Raw genomic sequence first — 22,168 nt, 5'->3', positions numbered from 1 at the left:
AAATAAGCTGGACACAGAAGGGCAAATATTGTATGATTCCACTTATATGAGGTCAGACTCCTAGAGAGAAGTCAAACTCCTAGAGAAAAAAAAGTAAAGTGGTGGTTGCTTGGAGTGCAGGTCGGGGGATGGGGAGTTACTGTTTAATGGGCACAGAATTTCCTTTTGGAAAGGTGAAAAAGTTCTGGAGATAGATGGTGGCAATGGATGTAAAACGATGTAAATGTGCTTAATGCTACCGAACCGCACACTTAAAAATGGTTAAAATGGCAAATTTTATGTTATGTGTGTTTTACCACACTAAAAATTATAAAAATTTCCTGATATATCACTACTTATCTCTAAGTTGGCCATCTGAACCTAGTGAAATCCATTGATTCTAATAATTGTTAAATCTATTGCATCCAGAGTTAAGAGCCAAAAAACCCAAACCATAGCTTGGTCTCCCTGAAGTTTTCAGATGGCTAGACCGTGATGAACAGTGAATTTCATTAAGTCAGAATCCTTAAATGCTCATGTTCTCCTTGCCAACATTTTACACTAATAGTTCTGTTGTATAAATTAGTGTTCAGTTTAAAAGATACATAACTTTTTCTTTGAAATTTATTTATGCTTATGAAGAAGTATGGTCATAGGGAAACTCAGTTTACTAGAGTTTGCCACAGGAAAAGATAGAGAGATGCTTGGCATTGCTTATTATTCAATTAATTTTTTTCTCTTTCCAAAATTAGATCAAGAAAGTATTCTATCTTTATAAATGATTCTAGTTCAGAAGTGGGTTTTATGTGCTTTTTGTTAATCTCGAAATTAAGTGTTATTTTGATTGTCTTTGATAATGGAGCAGACCAGATTTAACTTTCGTGTTTATAAGTAAGTGTTTGCCTTCCAGCTTCCTAGTTCATTGTGTAAGAGGCATTCTATCTCTAGTCATTTTTCTTTTTTATTAAGGTAGAATTCACATAAAATTGACCATTTTAAAGCGAACAATTCAGTGACATTTTGTACATTAACAATGTGGTATGACTACCATCTCTGTCTAGTTTCAAAACATTTTTATCTCCCGAAAAGGAAACCCTGTACTCATTAAGCAGTTACTCATCCACTCTCCCTCCTGGTAACCACCAGTCTGCTTTTTGTTTCTATGGATGATTTACCTATTCTGGATGCAAGCTTACTTCGTTTTATTGTGCTTTTGCTTTACTGCATTTTTTTTTTTTTTTAACAAATTGAAGGTTTGTGGCAACCCTGCAGCTAGAAAGTCTTTTGGCACCATTTTTCCAACAGCATTTGCTTACTTCATGTCTTTGTGTCACATTTTGGTAATTCATGCAATATTTCAAACTTTTTCATTATTATATTTGTTCTGGTGATTAGTGATCTTTGATATTACAACTGTAATTGTTGTGGGGTGACACGAACTGTGCCTATATAAGTGGGCAAACTTAATTGATAAATGTGTGTATTCTGACTGCCCCCCTGATCGGCTGTTCCCCGTTACGCTCCCTCTCCTTGAGCCTCCCTATTCCCTGAGATACAACAATATTGAAATTAGGCCAATTAATAGCCCTACAATGGCCTCTAAGTGTTCAAGTGAAAGGAAGGGTTGCACGTTCTCACTGTAAATCAAAAGCTAGAAATGATTAAGCTTGGTGAGGAAGGCATCTCCAAAGCTCAGCCTCTTGCACCAGTTAGCCAAGCTGGGAATGGAAAGGAAAAGTTCTTGAAGGAAATTAAAAGTTCCACTCCAGTGAACACATGAATGATAAGAAGGCACAACAGCCTTATGGTTGATATGCAGAAAGTTTTAGTGGTCTGGATAGATGATCAGACCAGCCACCACATTTCCTTAAGCCAAAGCCTAATCCATAGCAAGGCCCTCTCTTCAGTTCTTTTTTTTTTTTTAATTTTTTTTTATTTTTAATTTTATTTATTTATTTATGGCTGTTGTTGGGTCTTCGTTTCTGTGCGAGGGCTTTCTCTAATTGCGGCAAGCGGGGGCCACTCTTCATCGCGGTGCGCGGGCCTCTCACTATCGCGGCCTCTCTTGTTGCGGAGCACAGGCTCCAGACGCGCAGTCTCAGTAGTTGTGGCTCACGGGTCTAGTTGCTCCGCGGCATGTGGGATCTTCCCAGACCAGGGCTCGAACCCGTGTCCGCTGCATTGGCAGGCAGATTCTCAACCGCTGCGCCACCAGGGAAGCCCCTCTTCAGTTCTTTGAAGGCTGAGAGAGGTTAAGGAAGCTGCAGAAGAAAAGTTTGAAGCTAGCAGAGGTTGGTTCATGAGGTTTATGGAAAGAAGCCATTTCTATACCATAAAAATGCAAGGTGAAGCTGCAAATGGTGATGTAGAAGCTGTAATAAGTTATCCAGAAGGTCTAGATAAGACAATGATGGTGGCTACACTAAACAACAGATTTTCAATGTAGACAAAACTCTCACAGCTAGAGAGGAGAAGTCAACGTCTGGCTTCAAGAACAGGCTGACCCTCTTGTTAGGGGCTAATGCAGCTGATGGCTTTAAGTTGAAGCTGATACTCATTAACCATTCCTAAAATCCTAGGGTCCTTGTGAATTATGGGCCTGTGCCCATAAATGGGAAAACAAAGCTTGGATGACAGCACATCAGTTTACAACATAATTTACTTAATGTTTTAAGCTCACTGTTGAGACCTAGTGCTCAGAAAAAAAGGATTCCTTCCAAATATTAATGCTCATTGACAATGCACCTGGTCACCCAAGAGCTCTGATGGAGATGTACAGTGAGATTAATACTGTTTGCACTCCAGCTAACACAACATCCATTCTGTAGCCGACAGATCAAGGAGTTATTTTGAATTTCAAGTCTTGTTATTTAAGAAATATATTTCATAAGGCTATAGCTGCCATAGTTAGTGATTGCTTTGATGGATCTGGATAAAGTAAAGCTGTTAAGAATATTTGTGATTCATAGGAAGAGGTCAAAATATCAACATACACAGGAGTTTGGAGGAAGTTGATTCTAATCCTCATGGATGACCTTGATTGGTTTAAGACTTCAGTGGAGGAAGCAACTGAAGATGTGGTGGAAATAGCAAGAGAACTAGAATTAGAAGTAGAGCCTGAAGATATGAATGAATTGCTGTAATCTCATGATCAAACTAACAGATGAGGAGTTGCTTCTTATGGATGAATAAAGAAAGTGGTTTCTGGAGATGGAATCTACTCCTGGCGAAGATACTGTGAAGGTTGTTGAAATGACAGTAAAGGATTTAGAATATTACGTAAACTTAGTTGATAAAGCAGGGCAGGGTTTGAGAGAACTAACTCCAATTTTGAAAGAAGTTCTACTATGGGTAAAATGGTATCAAACAGCATCACATGCTACCGAGAAATCGTTCATGAAAGGAAGAGCCAGTCGATGTAGGCAGACTTCATTGTTGTCTTATTTTGAGAAGTTGCCACGACCACCCCAACCTTCACCCTGATCAGTCAGCAGCATCAACATCAATGTAAGACCCTCCACCAGCATAAAGAGAATGACTGAAGGCTCAGATGATGGGTAGCAGTTTTTAGCAATAAGTTATTTTTAAATTAAGGTATATACATTGTTTACTTAGACATAATGCTATTGCACACTTAATAGACTACAGTACAGTGTAAACATAACTTTTGTACATGATGTGAAACCAAAAGGTTTGTGTGACTCACTTTATTGCAATATTTGCTTTATTGCTGTGGTCTGGAACTGGATGTGCAATATCTCTGAGGTATGCCTGTATTTCATATCAGTGGAGTCATACAATATGTGGTCTTCTGTGTCTGGTTTCTTTCACTTAGCATAATGTTTTCTAGGTTAGTTCACGTAGCATGTATCAATACTTCACTCCTTATGATTGAGTAATATTCCTTATATGTGTATAACACAATTTGTTTATCCACTCATCTGTTGATTCTTTAGTCATTTTTAATTAAAAACATAATCTAAAACCAGCTTATTCATTCATACAGTGAACATTTATGAAGCATCCATTATGTGTCAGGCAATGTGTTGGGTCCCAAGGATGTAAAAATGGCCATGATTTATAATTATAATGTGATACCTGCTGTAGTAGAGGTGTAAACACAGTGTTTATACAACATAAGGGATGGAGTGGTTAACACTGCTTGACAGGTGGATCTAATTCATCTTGCAAGCAGATTTTTCTGATGGCAAAGAGAAGACTATATAGATGTATTTCGTCCATTATAACTGTAGATCTCTATATTTGAAATGATAAAGTAGGTTCTTGAGGAGAGTACTCTTTATGGTTCTACTACAGGTCACTGACAATAATTTTAGCTATTTTATTTCTAAGCTGTTTAGTCCCTCGTTATATATTGCCTAAGGGGATAAGTGTTCTCATAAACTAGTTCCTTGGTCTGCCTAAGAATAGACTAAGATGCGGTTGAGAGGCTTTTAGAGATTTGGGTTAGACTATACTTATCACCACAGATTGGTTATGTTCCAGTTGAATTCAGAGTGTATTAGCAGAACATAGGCAGCCATAAACTACCACCTTATATTTCTTTGAAGCCAACCTGCTACAAGAATGTTGAGTCAGTTTCTGAGAAGAAGAAATTCTCTGTACATATTACTTTTCTCCTTCAGCAATCTTATGCTGTTAACTTCAGTGTTGGCGCAGCTCTCTGTTCAGTTGTCAAAAATTGATAAATTAGTTTGAGATATAGAACTGGAATGAGTCTTATATGAAAGCCTTGGAAATATAAAGTATGGTGGGAACTATAGAAAGAACAGATTTACTAGAAGAGAGTACTGATGAGACATTAATGGGAGGTTTTTAAAAAAATTTTTCAGCCTACAACACAGCAGTCACCTCAGGATGAGCAGGAAAAGCTCTTGGATGAAGCCATACAGGCTGTGAAGGTCCAGTCATTCCAGATGAAGAGATGCCTGGTAAGAAGGACAATTGCAGTCTGTGTATTCCTGAGAACACATATGCAGTGTTCTCTAAAGTTGTATAGCACTACTGCTTCTGCTAAATCTAATCTTCAGTCCCACTTCCCTCAAGCACTGCTTGGAGCAGTTTCAACAGATTGCCCTGTTGAAATATTTACTTACCATTATATTTATGTTTTGAAATTGTCTGTCTTCCCTACCAGAATGTAAGCTCCATGAGGATGAGAGACCCTGACTCCTATTTACACATCACTATATTATCACCATACCCTATCTCACCTGAATTACTAGCCTCATTAGTACTGTACCTCAGAACTGAGGAGTACTTGACATATAATCGTTGCTTAATAAATATTGGTTGAACAAATGGATTTAAATGCTTTCAATTTGAATTATTCAGCTTTTGCCCCCTATCTTGAAGGCTTTTATTTCTGTCCTGAATAGGTACATTTTTTGCAGGAACTACCTTAAAAATTAGACCTATTTATATATTTTCATATTCTGAAAGGATAGGAGATTATCTGTATAGAAACTATAAATTCTCTGGATTAAAATTTAAGAAATGGAACCAAATAGGCTGGTACTTCAAGTTGTAAGTTGCTGTGTTGATGATGATAATAATATCTTGCCTTTGTAAAGTGTCTTAGAGTTTCTAAAGCTTAGTAATATGCTCTTTTAACCAATTGTATCTATTGTATTGCTTTTCTCGCAAACCAATTTGTAAAAACAAAACTCTTGGAATGAAGAAAATGGGTGAGCATGGAGCTTGCTATTGCTTGCTTCTGTCTCTTTCTGTGTATGAATAGTGTTTCCTGTATCTAAAGGAATTGTCTGCATTTATGTGTTAAGTGGGACACATGGACATTGTGAGGAGGAGAGCATACTTAAAGGAGTAGTTATTCCAGACATCTCTGAAGAGTATTTAACCTATGACCAAACCATTGTCAGAATAGTATCTTGCTTCAAAAGGATCCATATGCCAGTTTTCTTGATTGCAGGTAAAATATGAATTGGTGGAGTTACAGTTTCAGAGTTGCTAGGGGTTGTAAAGACGAGTTATTGCCAGGAAGCTTGTGGGCCTAGATAAATTAGATTTGCTAAGCTTTGCAGCCCTGGTGAGGAATTATGTATCTTATTCTTTTCAGTAAAGAGAAGGCAAGGTGAAACTAAACTTGATTTTTATGTGATTGAAATAATTTAGGTGCTGTATACTTATAAAACTGTGTAACAGATCCTTGGTGAAAGAGTTTATATAACCAAGTTAAATGTTTATTTAAATTAAGCATTCTCACCAATTCTCTTGGTATTTCTGTAGGACAAAAACAAGCTTATGGATGCTCTGAAACATGCTTCTAATATGCTTGGTGAACTCCGGACTTCTATGTTATCACCAAAGAGCTACTATGAACTTTGTATCTTTTGAATGTTGAAGAATGAATATTTTGATCATACTTTTTTCTTGATAAGGCCATATTTTGTTTGTTCCTTAAGTTTTTCTGAAGTTGTGTTATTGTCTTAACCAAATAGTACTCCTTCTCCATGCAAATGTGCTCAGTGAGAAAAAGAAAAACTTAGTATCAGAAACCCTTTTTCTATGCTTAAATTTCAAGTGGGTTGTTGTTACATCTCAATTTTCAGACTCCCATGAAGGTTATTGAAAGTATTAGACAATTGGTTCTTTTTTTTTTTTTTTTTAATTTGTTTTGGGCTATGCTGGGTCTTTGTTGCTGTGCGCGGACTTTCTCTATTTGCGGCAAGCGGCGGCTACTCTTCGTTGTGGTGCGCAGGCTTCTCATTGCAGTGGCTTCTCTTGTTTCGGAGCACGGGCTCTAGGCTTGTGGGCTTCAGTAGTTGTAGCACGCTGGCTCAGTAGTGGTGGTTTGTGGGCTCTAGGGCATAGGCTCAGTAGTTGTGGCGCACGGGCTTAGTTCCTTCGCGGCATGTGGGATCTTCCCAGACCAGGGCTCGAACCTGTGTCCCCTGCATTGGCAGGCGGATTCTTAACTACTGCGCCACCAGAGAAGTCCCTAGGCAGTTGGTTCTTTAATGCTAAGATTTTGTCATGCAGGACTCCGAAATGGAAAGGAAATCAGTGATTTGCCATTTCAAAATCCTTTAGTAGTCTGACAAGCAATCTTATTTTTGTTGCCTTGCTTTACCAGACATCTTTTAAAACCCTCATTTTAAAGTAGGGAAAGCCCAGAAGAAATTCTGTCTTTACTTAATTTAAAAATACTCTCATACATGAGTAACATTTAAGAAATCTGCCCAATATGGTAGTTCCCTGGTGGCCTAGTGATTAGGATTCTAGGTTTTCACTGCCATGGCCCAGGTTCAGTCCCTGGTTGGGGAACTAAGATCCCACAAGCTGCGTGGTGTGGCCAAAAAATAAAAAATAAATAAAATAAAGAAATGGCAATATCCAAAAAAAAAAAAAAAGAAATTTGCCCAATAATTTAATGACTCCAACAAGTTGCAGAATATTGCTTAGGTTGACTTAGCTTTGAATCCTTAATGATAATTAAAAGATATGGCTATTTCTGATGAACTGCACTACTTGGAAGTTTACCTGACAGATGAGTTTGCTAAAGGAAGAAAAGTGGCAGATCTCTATGAACTTGTACAGTATGCTGGAAACATTATCCCAAGGCTGTAAGTTATTAAGACTCTGAGGGCTTTTATATCTGCATTTCCCACTTTATGTTCTATCCTTTAAAATCAGCAGCTTTTTTAAACCAAGTTTAAGGTTATTTAATTTCTTAATGAATAGAGGTTAACATTTAGATAGTGATTTTTTAAAGGTTTTAGAGTATAATTAGTTTTACTTTTTATAGATTATTGAGGAACTTTAGAAATAGAAAAAATGGACATATTTTGTGTAATTTCTTGCTACTAGAAAAATTGATATAATAACAATTATAAGAGACCTAATATGTTTAAAGGGGATGATATATATATAAAAATGGAGGGGTGTCAGTACTAACAGTTATATTTTAAATCAAATGATATTTTCTTCATTATGCAGGAGAAAACCTGCTCCCTGTCTTGTTTTTTTAACGTTTGTATATGCTATGTTTGAATATTATCAAATTCTTGACTTGAGTATTTTATATTTCTAATCTAATGTTGCCTCATAATTCTTCTAGTTATCTGTTGATCACAGTTGGAGTTGTATATGTCAAGTCATTTCCTCAGTCCAGGAAAGATATTTTGAAAGACCTAGTAGAAATGTGCCGAGGTGTGCAGCACCCCTTGAGAGGTCTATTTCTTCGAAATTATCTACTTCAGTGTACCAGAAACATCTTACCTGATGAAGGAGAGCCAACAGAGTAAGTGCTTTTCTTTCTTGATTTAATTGTAGTATTTTTTTGTTGTAAAACATACAAAAAGTATAGAAAAGTATATAGAAAAAAATAATTATCAATAATTCTCCTGCCCAGAGTCAGCCACTGGTAGCATTTTGTGTATAGATTTCCTTTGAGACACAGAACTCCTCAGTATATATGGTATGATACAAAATGTACTGTTATAAAAATTATGTGTGGATTATTAGTACCTGCTTTTTTCATGTAACATAATTGAGAGCATTTTTCCATTCCATCAGATATTCTTTGAAAATGTGACTTTTTAAATGAGTTACATTTTGAAAATGGTATTTGTGATAAAATAATGAAATATGCTTAACTTTTTCTATGAGCTAGCCAGTTTTCATATTGTTTCTTGAATGTCTGTCAGTTTTTATAATTTGTCAACTTCTAGTTACCCCAGAGTATTAGTGATTTTAATTATCTGTGCCCATAAATTAGATATTAACTCCAAAACAGAAAACAAAAAGCCATTCAGAGAGAGCCCTATCTCTTATGTGACCAGTATTCCAGCATCTGAGTCCATTGTGCTTTTATCCCACAAAAAGGGCAAATGGTCAGCCTGCTGTGGTCTCATCCAGCTGGGTGAACTATTCATGAGACACATTCCCTTGATTGAGGAACTTAATTCCCTTTTTCTAAAGTTTATTTATTCATTTATTGCTAATGTGTATATCTTAGTGGGTTTTAGTATATCTGTATCCTTTCCTTTTCAAAAGAAAAACTTTAATAAAAATGTAACCAATGCAGAAGACAAAAAGTTTAAATGGTATAGAAAAGATAAAAATTTAATGGTGTAGAGCAGATGGTGAGGTTATTTGCTTTATTATGATTTGACTCAGTTTTGAGCATTTAATTAGGTGATCAGCAAAAAATTTTGAAAACTACTAAGTTCCCCATCTTAGGAGATGTAAAAATAAGGAGGAAATACTTGGTATCTTCCCTTGCAGAGCTTACAAAGCTTATACTCCAATTGAAAACATAAAATATTCAACAATAAAATGATGAGATAACAGTGACACTTGTAAGTGTCAACTTTTTAGGCCTTTTGAATTAATGGAATACAATTCCAAGAACAAGTTTAGTTGGCCCAGGAAAGGGAGTAGGGGAGGAAGCGTTTTGTCCCTTTACACTTGAACTATGTCCTCTCCCTGATATTTTTTTCTCTTGAGTGTGTTCCCTTGAAATTGAGCACTAAGCCAGTGAGGCTGAAAGTGTCTTTCATAAAGCATTTGGTGTATTAAAGAGATAAGAAGGAAATACACAAAGAAGAGGAATAGTAGTAATTTTTCCTATAATTTAAATACTGTATATAAAGATTTTTCCATTTCTTTGCAGTGAAGAAACAACTGGTGATATCAGTGATTCCATGGATTTTGTACTACTCAACTTTGCAGAAATGAACAAGCTCTGGGTTCGAATGCAGCATCAGGGACATAGCCGAGATAGAGAAAAAAGAGAACGAGAAAGACAAGAACTAAGAATTTTAGTGGGAACAAATTTGGTGCGCCTCAGTCAGTTGGAAGGTGTAAATGTGGAACGTTACAAACAGGTTTATATCTTTTTACCGCTCATCTTTTCTTATGTCGTGAGATGTAAGTTGAAGTCTGATTTTTAAAATTGAAATATTTTTAAAAATAATATTACACTGAAAACCATTGACAATCAAAGAAGACTTAAATAAACTAAAAGATATATTTTGAGTCAGTGCTTGTGGATTGGAAGACTCAGTGTTATCAAGATACCAATTTTCTTTAAATTGAGATTTAGTTTGTTTTATAGATTTACTCTAAAGCTACAATAAGATAATGTGGTATTGGTGAAAGGGATAAACACATACATCAGTGGAGAATAAATCAGGAATTAGCAAACCTTTTCTGTAGAGGACCAGCTAGTACATATATTTTGGTTTTGCAAGCCATATAGTTTGCAGCTACTAAATTCTGCCAATGTAGTGCAAAAGCAGGGAAATACAATGTGGAAACAATTTACAAAAATGGGCATTAAACTAGATGTGCTGACCCCTAGAAGAGATGATCCAGAATAGACCCACATGTATATAATCAGCTATTGTTGATAAGGGTGCAAAGGCAACCTTTTCAACAAGTGATTCTGCAACAATTGGACATCTGTATGCAAACAAAGCCTCTGAACTGCAACCCATTCTCATATTATGTAGAGAAACTAAAAAAAATTGATCAAAGTCATAAGTGTGAAATTTGCAACTATGAAACTTTTAGAAGAAAACATGAAGGAAATCTTTGTAACCTTGAATTACATGAAGCTTTCCTAGGACACAAAATGGACAAACCATAAAAGAAAAAAAACTGATGACATGGACTTTGGCTTTTATGAAATAGAAACCCAGAATTTTTTATTTAAAAATTCTTCTGTAAAATTTCAAAGTTTAGTCTAGAAATGAAGTATAGGTCAGAAACATCCAAAATATGATTTTTAAACTAATAGTTCAAATGTATTATTAGAGGAGTGACTTAGGATTTTGAAAATAATTTTTTAACTCCTAAAAATTTTTTTTTCTCTTTTCAGATTGTTTTAACTGGCATATTGGAGCAAGTTGTGAATTGCAGGGATGCTTTGGCTCAAGAATATCTCATGGAGTGTATTATTCAGGTAGGTGAGAACATTTCAGGGTATTAAAGAACTCATTTTATATTTCATTAATTTTCATTGTTTTGGAAAAAAATCTTGATTGAAGAGAAATTAAGCTTTCCTGAATAAATCCCTTTCTCCTATTAATGTAACAATGTGGTCTTTGTATTGATGTGTTTTTCTCCCCAAAATGTAGGAAAGACTAACCTCCAAGTTTTCTAGGTATCGTTAGTTTTAGTTTAATTGTAGGTGTACTTTGGAATTGGTTCAAGATGGTGGAGTAGAAGGACTTGCGCTCACTCTCTTTTGCGAGAGCACCAGAATCACAACTCACTGCTGAACGATCATTGACAGGAAGCCACTGGAACTCACCAAAAAACATACCCCACATCCAGAGACTCCTACTGCAATGAGACAGTAGGAGGGGCACAATCAAGATAAAATCAATCCTGTAACCACTGGATGGGTGACTCACAAACTGGAGAACAATTATACCACAAAAGTCCACCCACTGGAGTGAAGGTTCTGAGCCCCACCTCAGGCTTCCCAACCTGGGGGTCCGGCAAAGTGAGGAGAAATCCCCAGAGAATCAGACTTTGAAGGCCAGTGGGGTTTGATTGCAGGACTTTGACAGGAACGGGGGGAACAGAGACTCTACTCTTGGAGGGCACACACAAAGTAGTGTGTGCACCAGGACCAAGGGAGAAGGAGCAGTGACACCACAGGAGACTGAACCAGACCTACCTGATAGTGTTGGAGGGTCTCCTACAGAGGCAGGGGGCAACTGTGGCTCACTGCGGGGACAAGGAAACTGGCAGCAGAAGTTCTGGGAAGTACTCCTTGGCGTGAGTCCTCCCAGAGTCCGCCATTAGCCCCACCAGAGTCTTGTAGGCTCCAGTGTTGGATCGCCTCAGGCAAAACAACCAACAGGGAGGGAACTCAGCCTCACCCATCAGCAGACAAGCGGATTAAACTTTTCCTGAGCTCTGCCTACCAGAGCAACACCCAGCTCTACCCACCACCAGTTCCTCCCAGCAGGAAACTTGCACAAGCCTCTTAGATAGGCTCATCCACCAGAGGGCAGACAGCAGAAGCAAGAACTACAGGCTTGCAGCCTGCCGAATGAAAACCACAATCACAGAAAGATAGACAAAATGAAAAGGCAGAGGACTATGTCCCAGATGAAGGAACAAGATAAAACCCCAGAAAAACAACTAAATGAAGTGGAGATAAGCAACCTTCCAGAAAAAGAATTCAGAATAATGATAGTGAAGGTGATCCAGGACCTCGGAAAAAGAATGGAGGCAAAGATTGAGAAGATGCAAGAAATGTTTAACAAAGAAGAATTAAAGAACAAACAGATGAACAGTACAATAACTGAAATGAAAAATACACTAGAAGAAATCAATAGCAGAATAACTGAGGCAGAGAAGAACGGGTAAGTGACCTGGAAGACAGAATGGTAGAAATCACTGCGGCGAAACAGAATAAAGAAAAAAGAATGAAAAGAAATGAAGACAGCCTAAGAGACCTCTGGGACAACATTAAACGCACAAACATTCGCATTATAAGGGTCCCAGAAGGAGAAGAGAGAAAGAAAGGACCCAAGAAAATATTTGAAGAGATTATAGTCGAAAGCTTCCCTAACATGGGAAAGAAAATAGCCACCCAAGTCCAGGAAGCACAGAGTCCCAGGCAAGATAAACCCAAGGAGAAACATGCTGAGACTCATAGTAATCAAATTGACAAAGATTAAAGACAAAGAAAAATTATTAAAAGCAACAAGGGCAAAATGACAACATACAAGGGAACTCCCATAAAGTTAACAGCTGATTTCTCAGCAGAAACTCTGCAAGCCAGAAGGGAGTGGCATGATATATTTAAAGTGATGAAAGGGAAGAACCTACAACAAATAATACTCTACCCAGCAAGGATCTCATTCAGATTCAACGGAGAAATCAAAAGCTTTACAAACAAGCAAAAGCTAAGAGAACTCAGCACCACCAAACCAGCTCTACAACAAATGCTAAAGAAACTTCTCTAAGTGGGAAACACAAGAGTAGAAAAGAACCTACAAAAACAAACCCAAAACAATTAAGAAAATGGTTATAGGAGCATACATATCAATAATTACCTTAAATGTGAATGGATTAAATGCTCCAACCAAAAGACACAGACTGGCTGAATGTATACAAAAACAAGACCCTTATATATGCTGTCTAAGAAAAACCCACTTCAGACCTAGGGACACATACAGACTGAAAGGAGGGGATGGAAAAAGATATTCCATGCAAATGGAAATCAAAAGAAAGCTGGAGTAGCAATACTCATATCAGATAAAGTAGACTTTAAAATAAAGACTGTTACAAGAGATAAGGAAGGACACTACATTATTGATCAAAGGATCAATCCAAGAAGAAAACATAACAATTAAAAATATATATGCATCCAACATAGGAACACCTCGATACATAAGGCAAATGCTAACAGTGATAAAAGGGGAAATCAACAGTAACACAGTAATACTGGTGGACTTTAACAGCCCACTTACACCAATAGAGAGATCATCCAGACAGAAAATAAATAATAAACACAAGCTTTAAATGACACAATAGACCAGATAGACTTAATTGATTTTTATAGGACATTCTACCCAAAAGTGGAAGAATACACTTTTTTCTCAAGTGCACACAGAACATTCTTCAGAATAGATCACATCTTGGGTCAAAAATCAAGCCTTGGAAAATTTAAGAAAACTGAAATTGTATCAAGCATCTTTACTGACCACAGCGCTATGAGATTATAAATCAGTTACAGGAAAAAAAAAAACTATAAAACACACAAACACATGGAGGCTAAACAGTGCACTGCTAAATAACCAAGAGATCACTGAAGAAATCAAAGAAGAGATTTAAAAATACCTAGAAACAACTGACAATGAAAACACAATGATCCAAAACCTATGGGACACAGCAAAAGGAGTTCTAAGAGGGAATTTTATAGCAATTCAAGCCCACCTCAAGAAACAAGAAAATTCTCAAATAAACAATCTAACCTTACACCTAAAGCAACTAGAAAAAGAAGAACAAACAAAACCCAAAGTTAGTAGAAGGAAAGAAATCATAAAGATCAGAGCAGAAATAAATGAAATAGAAACAAAACAATAGCAAAGATCAATAAAACTAAAAGCTGGTTCTTTGAGAAGATAAACAAAATTGGTAAACCTTTAGCCAGGCTCATCAAGAAAAAGAGGGAGAGGACTCAAATCAATAGAATTAGAAGTGAAAAGGAGATGTTAACAATGGACACCACAGAAATACAAAGCATCGTAAGAGACTACTACAAGCAACTCTATGCCAATAAAATAGACAACCTGGAAGAAATGAACAAATTCTTAGAAAGTTATAACCTTCCAAGACTGAACCAGGAAGAAATAGAAATTGTGAACAGACCAATCACAAGTAATGAAATTGAAACTGTGATTAAAATCTTCCAGCGAAAGTCCAGGACCATATGGCTTCACAGGTGAATTCTGTCAAACATTTAGAGAAGAGCTAACACCCAGTCTTCTCAAACTCTTAATATTGCAGAGGAAGGAACACTCCCAAACTCATTCTACAAGGCCACCCTCACCCTGATACCAAAACCAGACAAAGATATGACAAAAAAAGAAAATTACAGACCAATATCACTGATGAATATAGATGCAAAAATCCTCAACAAAATACTAGCAAACAGAATCCAACAACACATTAAAAGGCTCATACACCATGATCAACTGGGATTTATCCCAGGGATGCAAGGATTCTACAATATATGCAAATCAATCAATGTGATACACCATATTAACAAATTGAAGGATAAAAGCGATATGATTATCTCAATAGATGCCACAAAAGCTTTTGACACAAGTCAACACCCATTTATGATAAAAACTCTCCAGAAAGTGGGCATAGAGGGAACCTACCTCAACATAATAAAGGCCATATATGACAAACCCACAGCAAACATCATTCTCAATGGTGAAAAACTGAAAGATTTTCCTCTAAGATCAGGAACAAGATAAGGATGTCCACTCTCGCCACTGTTATTCAACATAGTTTTGGAAGTCCTAGCCATGGCAATCCGAGAAGAAAAATAAATAAAAGGAATACAAATTGGAAAGGAAAAAGTAAAACTGTCTGTGTTTGCAGGTGACATGATACTATAGAAGATCCTAAAGATGCCACCAGGAAACTACTAGAGCTAATCAATGAATTTGGTAAAGTTGCCGGATACAAAATTAATACACAGAAATCTCTTGCGTTCCTATACACTAACAACGAAAGATCAGAAAAAGAAAATAAGGAAATAATCCCATTCACCATTGCAACAAAAAGAATAAAATACCTAGGAATAAACCTACCTAAGGAGTTATAAGACTATAAGACACTGATGAAAGAAATCAAAGGTGACACAAACAGATGGAGAGATATACCATGTTCTTGAATTGGAAGAATCAATATTGTGAAAATGACTGTACTACCTAAAGCAATCTACAGATTTAATTCAATCCCTATCGAATTACCAATGGCATTTTTTACAGAACTAGAACAAAAAGTCTTAAAATTTGTATGGATATACAAAAGACTCTGAATAGCCAAAGCAATCTTGAGAAAAAAAAAATGGAGCTGGAGGAATCAGACTCCCTGACTTCAGACTGTAGTACAAAGCTACAGTAGTCAAGACAATTTGGTACTGGCACAAAAATAAAAATATCAGTGGAACAGGATAGAAAGCCCAGAGATAAACCCATGCACATATGGTCACCTTATCTTTGATAAAGGAGGCAAAAATATACAATGGAGAAAAGACTGTCTCTTCAATAAGTGGTGCTGGGAAAACTGGACAGCTACATGTAAAAGAATGAAGTTAGAACACTTCCTAACACCATACACAAAAATAAACTCAAAATGGATTAAAGACCTAAATGTAGGACTGGACACTATAAAACTCCTAGAGAAAAACACAGGAAGAACACTCTTTGACATAAATCACAGCAAGATCCTTTTTGACCCACCTCCTAGAGTAATGGAAATAAAAACAAAAGTAAACAAATGGGACCTAATGAAGCTTAGCAGCTTTTGCACAGCAAAAGAAACTATAAACAAGACAAAAAGACAACCCTTGGAATGGGAGAAAATATTTGCAAACAAATCAGCAAACAAGGATTAATCTCCCAAATATATAAACAGCTCGTGCAGCTCAATATCAAAAACACAACCCAATCAAAAAATGGACGGAAGACCTAAATAGACATTTCTCCAAAGAAGACTACAGATGGCCAAGAGGCACATGAAAAGCTGCTCAACATTACTAATTATTAGAGAAATGCAAATCAAAAGCACAGTGAGGTATCACCTCACACCGGTTAGAATGACCATCATCAGAAAATCTACAAACAATAAATGCTGGAGAGGGTGTGGAGAAAAGGGAACCCTCTTGCACTGTTGGTGGGAATGTAAATTGATACAGCCACTATGGAGAACAGTATGGAGGTTCCTTAAAAAGCTAAAAATAGAATTACCATATGACCCAGCAATTCCACTACTGGGCATATACCCAGAGAAAACCATAATTCAAAAAGACACATGCGCCCAAATGTTCATTGCACACTATTTACAATAGCCAGGTCATGGAAGCAACCTAAATGCCCATTGACAGATGAATGGATAAAGAAGATGTGGTACACATATACAGTGAAATATTACTCAGCCGTAAAAAGGAATGAAATTGGGTCATTTGTAGGGACGTGGATGGACCTAGAGACTGTCATACAGAATGAAGTAAGTCAGAAAGAGAAAAACAAATATCGTATATTAGCTTATATATGTGTAATCTAGAAAAATGGTACAGATGAACTGGTTTGCAAGGCAGAAACAGAGACACAGATGTAGAGAACAAACGTATGGACACCAAGTGGGGGAAGCGGGGGTGTGGGGTTGTGGTGGTGGGATGAATTGGGAGATTGGGATTGACATACATACACTAATGTGTATAAAATAGATAACTAATAAGAACCTGCTGTATCGCACCGGGAGCTCTACTTTGCTGTACAGTAGAAACTAACACAACATTGTAAAACAACTATACCTCAATTAAAAAAAGAAAAAAAGGAAATAAAGACAGAGTTGTTAACAGTGCCAGATGGGGCCATATTGGAAGCTGAGGCAAAGGAAAAATACTGATCTTCCTTAACTTAAAATTTTGATATTTTGGTTTGTCATTTTTGACATTACTGAGTCTCATTTTTCTTACCTGTGAAATGGGACTAACAGAAATCCTTGTAAAATTGTCAGGAGCATTAAATAGATAAATAAATATAAACCTGGAAAAAAAAATCGTAGCTGTACTTTGGTTAATAGAATATTTCTTTCTGGGGTTATGTTTTGAGAGGCTTAAAAGTGATGTATTTGAATTTGGTTGTATAAGATTAAAATGATTTTTTTCCCACAATATGAACTTTAAATACTAAGTCCAGAATATTGTGTGAAATGCTTTTTCTAATTGATTTTTACTATTTGGTTTTAGTAATAATTTAGTATTATTTGATTTTCAGGTTTTCCCTGATGAATTCCACCTTCAAACTTTGAATCCTTTTCTTCGGGCCTGTGCTGAGTTACACCAAAATGTAAATGTGAAAAACATAATCATTGCTTTAATTGATAGGTAAGAATTTCCAACACTGGAGGGCAGATGTTCTGACTTGGGAATAATGAATTTAAAACATTTTTGTGAATTCTTTTTTTCTGTTCCATCTTTATTAATATTTTTGATGTAGTTACACTAGTTCTGTAAGTCTGAGTACTTACTAAGTGCTTGTCTAGCTTATGCATGAAATAAGTTTAGCTCTTAATTGTACAGGGGTCATGGAGGTAATATATTTTAATCTATGCATTTACTTGGCATTTAAAGACATTATACAGACCTAAGATGTTATAAATCCAAATTTTATAAATCCAAAGATCACTGAAGAGCAAAGCTTGTTTCTTACCATGATGAAAGTATCTTGGGCTTCCCTGGTGGCACAGTGGTTAAGAATCCGCCTGCCAATGCAGGGGACACAGGTTTGATCACTGGTCCAGGAAGATCCCACGTGCCATGGAGCAACTAAGCCCGTGCGCCACAACTACTGAGCCTGTGCTCTAGAGCCTGTGAGACACAACTACTGGGCCCACGTGCCACAGCTACTGAATCCCGTGTGCCTAGAGCCTGTGCTCCGCAACAAGAGAAGCCACCACAATGAGAAGCCGACACACCACAATGAAGAATAGCCCCTGCTCACTGCAACTAAAGAAAGCCCGCGTGCAGCAATGAAGACCCAGCACAGCCAAAAATAAATAAATTAATTAATTAAAAAAAAAAAAGAAAGTTATCTTTCAGTGGGAACCAGTTTGATCTGGAGTCTTCTTTATCAAGTAGCCATAAATATAGATTATTAAGAATGTTCAGGTAATCACTGCATCATCACATGTTTTTAAAGAAGAATTTTCAAGTATTAAAAATGTTAGTAAATCCTCTTTATGTTTAAGTTTGACTTCTTTAGCCCTTGGTCTTTGTTAAAAGTATAAAACTTGGCCTTCAATGATAGCTTTAATGAGTGCCTGCTGGGTACTAGTACATAGTATGTGTCCTGCTTGTGAGCATACGCTCATTAACATTATGAAACCAGAAACCCAAGGGAAGATTTATTTCTGCAAATACTTTTTATTATATTTTGAATATCTAAGTTATTAGTTTTAAAGTCTGAGAATTTATATAGCAGAATTCTCCAAATTATCTTGTCAGGCCTGGACATTAAGAATTATAAGTTACTTGGGCATGCTCTTTTTTTTTTTTTTTTTAAACATTTCTCTTTTTTTATTAATTTATTTTATTTTTTGGCTGCACTATGTGTTAGTTGCGGCATGTGGGATTTTCGTTGAGGCATGCGGGATCTTTTGTTGTGGCGTGTGGGCTTCTTTCTAGTTGTGGTATGCGGGTTTTCTCTCTCTTGTTGTGGTGCGCGGGCTTCTTTCTAGTTGTGGTATGCGGGTTTTCTCTCTCTTGTGGCATGCGGGCTCCACGGCGCATGGGCTCTGTAGTTTGCGGCACACAGGCTCTAGTTGAGGTGTGCGAGTTCAGTAGTTGTGGCCTGCAGGCTAAATTCCCCCGCGGCATTTGGGATCTTAGTTCCCCAGCCAGGGATCCCACCCGCGTCCCCTGCACTGGTAGGTGGATTCTTTACCACTGGACCACCAGGGAAGTCCTCTATTTGGGAATACTCTTAATGGAAGCTAATAACTGGATTGTCCTATGTTGGGTGTAATGTCACTTAACCGTTTCTGTCAGTAGTGGTTCTTCTGTGCATAACAAAATGTGGGTCTAGTTGTAACCATGATAAACACTTAGTGATAATGGAACAGACGTTATTTTGTATAGTTTAAGATGTGGTAAATAGATGTTAACTTTACTACTTTTAGAATTAGTTGTGTTTTAAACTTTTCAGTAGTAAAAATGCAGTGTCTTAAAAGAGTCTAGGTACTTTTTATATTTTAAAGATTATTTTTTATAATCATGGCTGTTGAATACATTTGTCACATTTAATACATTTCTATCCATATCTACTTAATTAATTTGGCAGAATTGGCCTGTTGAAAATTTGTTGTGTATGGTATAAAGTAAGAATGCAGTGAAATAAGGCATCATTGGTAAAACTGTTCCATTAAAAATGAATTGAGGGAATGGTCAGCTACATTCCATGTCCTTTTTAAAAATCTTTTTAGGAGAAAGGTTCTAGGGGAAATACACTTGGAGAAAATACAGAACAGCATAAAGAATAAAATGTCATCCATGATCCCACTACCCAGATCCCTATATCCTTTTAAATAAAGATTATTTTCTTTTTTAGATTAGCTTTATTTGCTCACCGTGAAGATGGACCTGGAATTCCAACAGATATTAAACTTTTTGACATATTTTCACAGCAGGTGGCTACAGTAATACAGGTTTGTATGGCTTTGTTCCTAAGTTCTCAAAACTTTCAAACTTCTCAGGTGGTAGATCCTTTTCTAATTGTTTAAAATAAATTCCATGGTTTTCTGAACATTCCAGTCTAGACAAGACATGCCTTCGGAGGACGTTGTATCTTTACAAGTCTCTCTCATTAATCTCGCTATGAAGTGTTATCCTGATCGTGTGGACTACGTTGATAAAGTTCTAGAAACAACAGTGGAGATATTTAATAAGCTCAACCTTGAACAGTAAGTCAAACATTTTTGTAAAAACCTTTGTAAAGCACTTTTTTGTCCCAGATTTATTTTTCTTTTGCAATTCCTTTTTGAAATGTTAGCATTCATCTTGTTTTAAGTATTTGTTAGATCGACATGCTTGGTACTAATCAGGGCAGAAAGTGGCAACCAACTGCTGGCTGTGTACATTGATCAAGTAGTGGCACTCATAGACCATAGCAGTCTTCAGGGACCAGTGTCTCCAATTCAGACCCCTTTGTATATATGGGTGAGTTAGTTTTTAAACTGGTAAGGAAGCTATTTATATCAAGCAGTATTTCCATGAGAAGTGGTTTCCTACAGATGAGTAAGTTGTGAAAAAATTAGGGAGGCATGTATGTATTTAAGGTGTGGAAATTAATTGGTTTAAATTTTTCTCTATTTTGAGCTTGGATTTTGATACCATCAAGGATAGTATAATATTCTATTGTCTTCTTGCATCTTCTTCAACTATGCTGTCCTGGACCTGTTGCATCCTCTAGTGGCCACTGTGGACAGTTCTGATCCCGTTATGTTTTCCCAGCAGTCCTCTTACTGTCCCATCCTCCACTGCTTCTGAACATGTGGTCAATTTAGGCCCCTCCTTGCCCTGTACCCCTCCTTGCCCTATGTATATAGGCCCCTGTATATACTCATGTAATCTTTCCGCTTTCCATCTCTCCTCCAGTGGTTTAGTTAACATCTGGAAGATTTCTTCTTTTTCTTTTACTTCTTTTTATTCCCCCTTTTTCTTTTTGTCACTCCCATTTTTTGTGAACTGAAAAACATTCCAGATCTTGAATAAGTGATGTATCTATATCTTTCCCCACTAAGTGAGTTTTAAAGTAAAATTAGACAAAATAAAAAATTAGAAATCCCAACCTCTAAAGGTCTTATAAATGCCTGGATATTCCTCAGCCCCCATGGAATGTTCCTAATTTCATCCTGCTTTTCCTTAGTCATCAACATCTGATGCAGAAGAAATAATTTATGTGTTTTTCTATTTTGTTGAATTGCTATTTTTGCATGGCTTTGTCACCCTGAATATACCGTACTTATTGGCTGCCCTAGAAACCTAACTACGACTTAAAATACTTCCCTTAGAAATACCACATTCTAGACAGGCATTTTAACTCCAGGTATACAACCTGTTTATGAATTGGAGATTAGCATAACTTATTGTATCAATAGGACATTAATAGATGAATGTGTTTAGACAGACATCTGGAAGTCATTGGGGTGTTTTGGGGTGGTGTGATTCACTTGACCCATTTCCTTTAATATTATAAATGAAAAATTTCAAATTTTTGTGAATCAAGTGCTGTTTGTGTATATAAGAAGTTAATTTCATTCACTAAAGGGCTGCTGTTTTTCTTTTTGCAGTATTGCTACCAGTAGTGCAGTTTCAAAGGAGCTCACCAGACTTTTGAAGATACCTGTTGACACTTACAACAATATTTTAACAGTCTTGAAATTAAAACATTTTCACCCACTCTTTGAGTACTTTGACTACGAGTCCAGAAAAAGCATGAGTTGTTATGTGCTTAGTAATGTTCTGGATTTTAACACAGAAATTGTCTCTCAAGACCAGGTAAGAGAATACCCACATGCTTTATTAGAGAAACAGAGACAATGTAGTTATGGTGTTAGACCTTGAGACAAACACATGAGATAGGCGGGGAGGGTAATTTACTACTAAAAAAAGTTACAAGTAGCTTATTCATTATATAAATGAGAAAATTGGAGATGTATAAAGAAGAAATGATAAAATAACTATAATCCCACCAGGAAGAGAGGTCCATTGATTAACTATTGATTAACATTTGGTACGTCTCTTTCTAGACGTTTATATGTGTACCAACATGCATATACTTTCACACAGAAGAAGGAATTATGTTGTTGATACTGTTTCGTAACTACTTTACACAACTAGAAACGCTTTTGTCAGTGGCATTATATGCTGATTGTTTCA

The 22,168-nt window shown here is 36.6% G+C and overlaps 1 protein-coding gene across 1 annotated transcript in view; it reads left to right on the top strand.

Annotated features, from left to right (window-relative positions):
* VPS35 (VPS35 retromer complex component) overlaps positions 1–22,168 on the top strand; it is a 33,648-nt gene that overhangs the window by 3,718 nt on the left and 7,762 nt on the right. The window contains exons 2-11 of the mRNA XM_059904802.1: positions 4,833–4,931; positions 6,250–6,346; positions 7,463–7,586; positions 8,081–8,263; positions 9,638–9,851; positions 10,847–10,930; positions 17,508–17,617; positions 19,839–19,935; positions 20,042–20,190; positions 21,580–21,787. Coding sequence (XP_059760785.1) covers positions 4,833–4,931; positions 6,250–6,346; positions 7,463–7,586; positions 8,081–8,263; positions 9,638–9,851; positions 10,847–10,930; positions 17,508–17,617; positions 19,839–19,935; positions 20,042–20,190; positions 21,580–21,787 — 1,365 coding nt within the window. The remainder of the gene's footprint in view (positions 1–4,832; positions 4,932–6,249; positions 6,347–7,462; positions 7,587–8,080; positions 8,264–9,637; positions 9,852–10,846; positions 10,931–17,507; positions 17,618–19,838; positions 19,936–20,041; positions 20,191–21,579; positions 21,788–22,168) is intronic.

Source organism: Balaenoptera ricei, chromosome 19, assembly GCF_028023285.1.
Source record: "Balaenoptera ricei isolate mBalRic1 chromosome 19, mBalRic1.hap2, whole genome shotgun sequence".
Classification (NCBI taxonomy): Eukaryota; Metazoa; Chordata; class Mammalia; order Artiodactyla; family Balaenopteridae; genus Balaenoptera; species Balaenoptera ricei.
The sequence above is the reverse complement of the archived record's forward strand: the minus strand, read 5'-3'. Positions and strand labels throughout refer to the sequence as shown.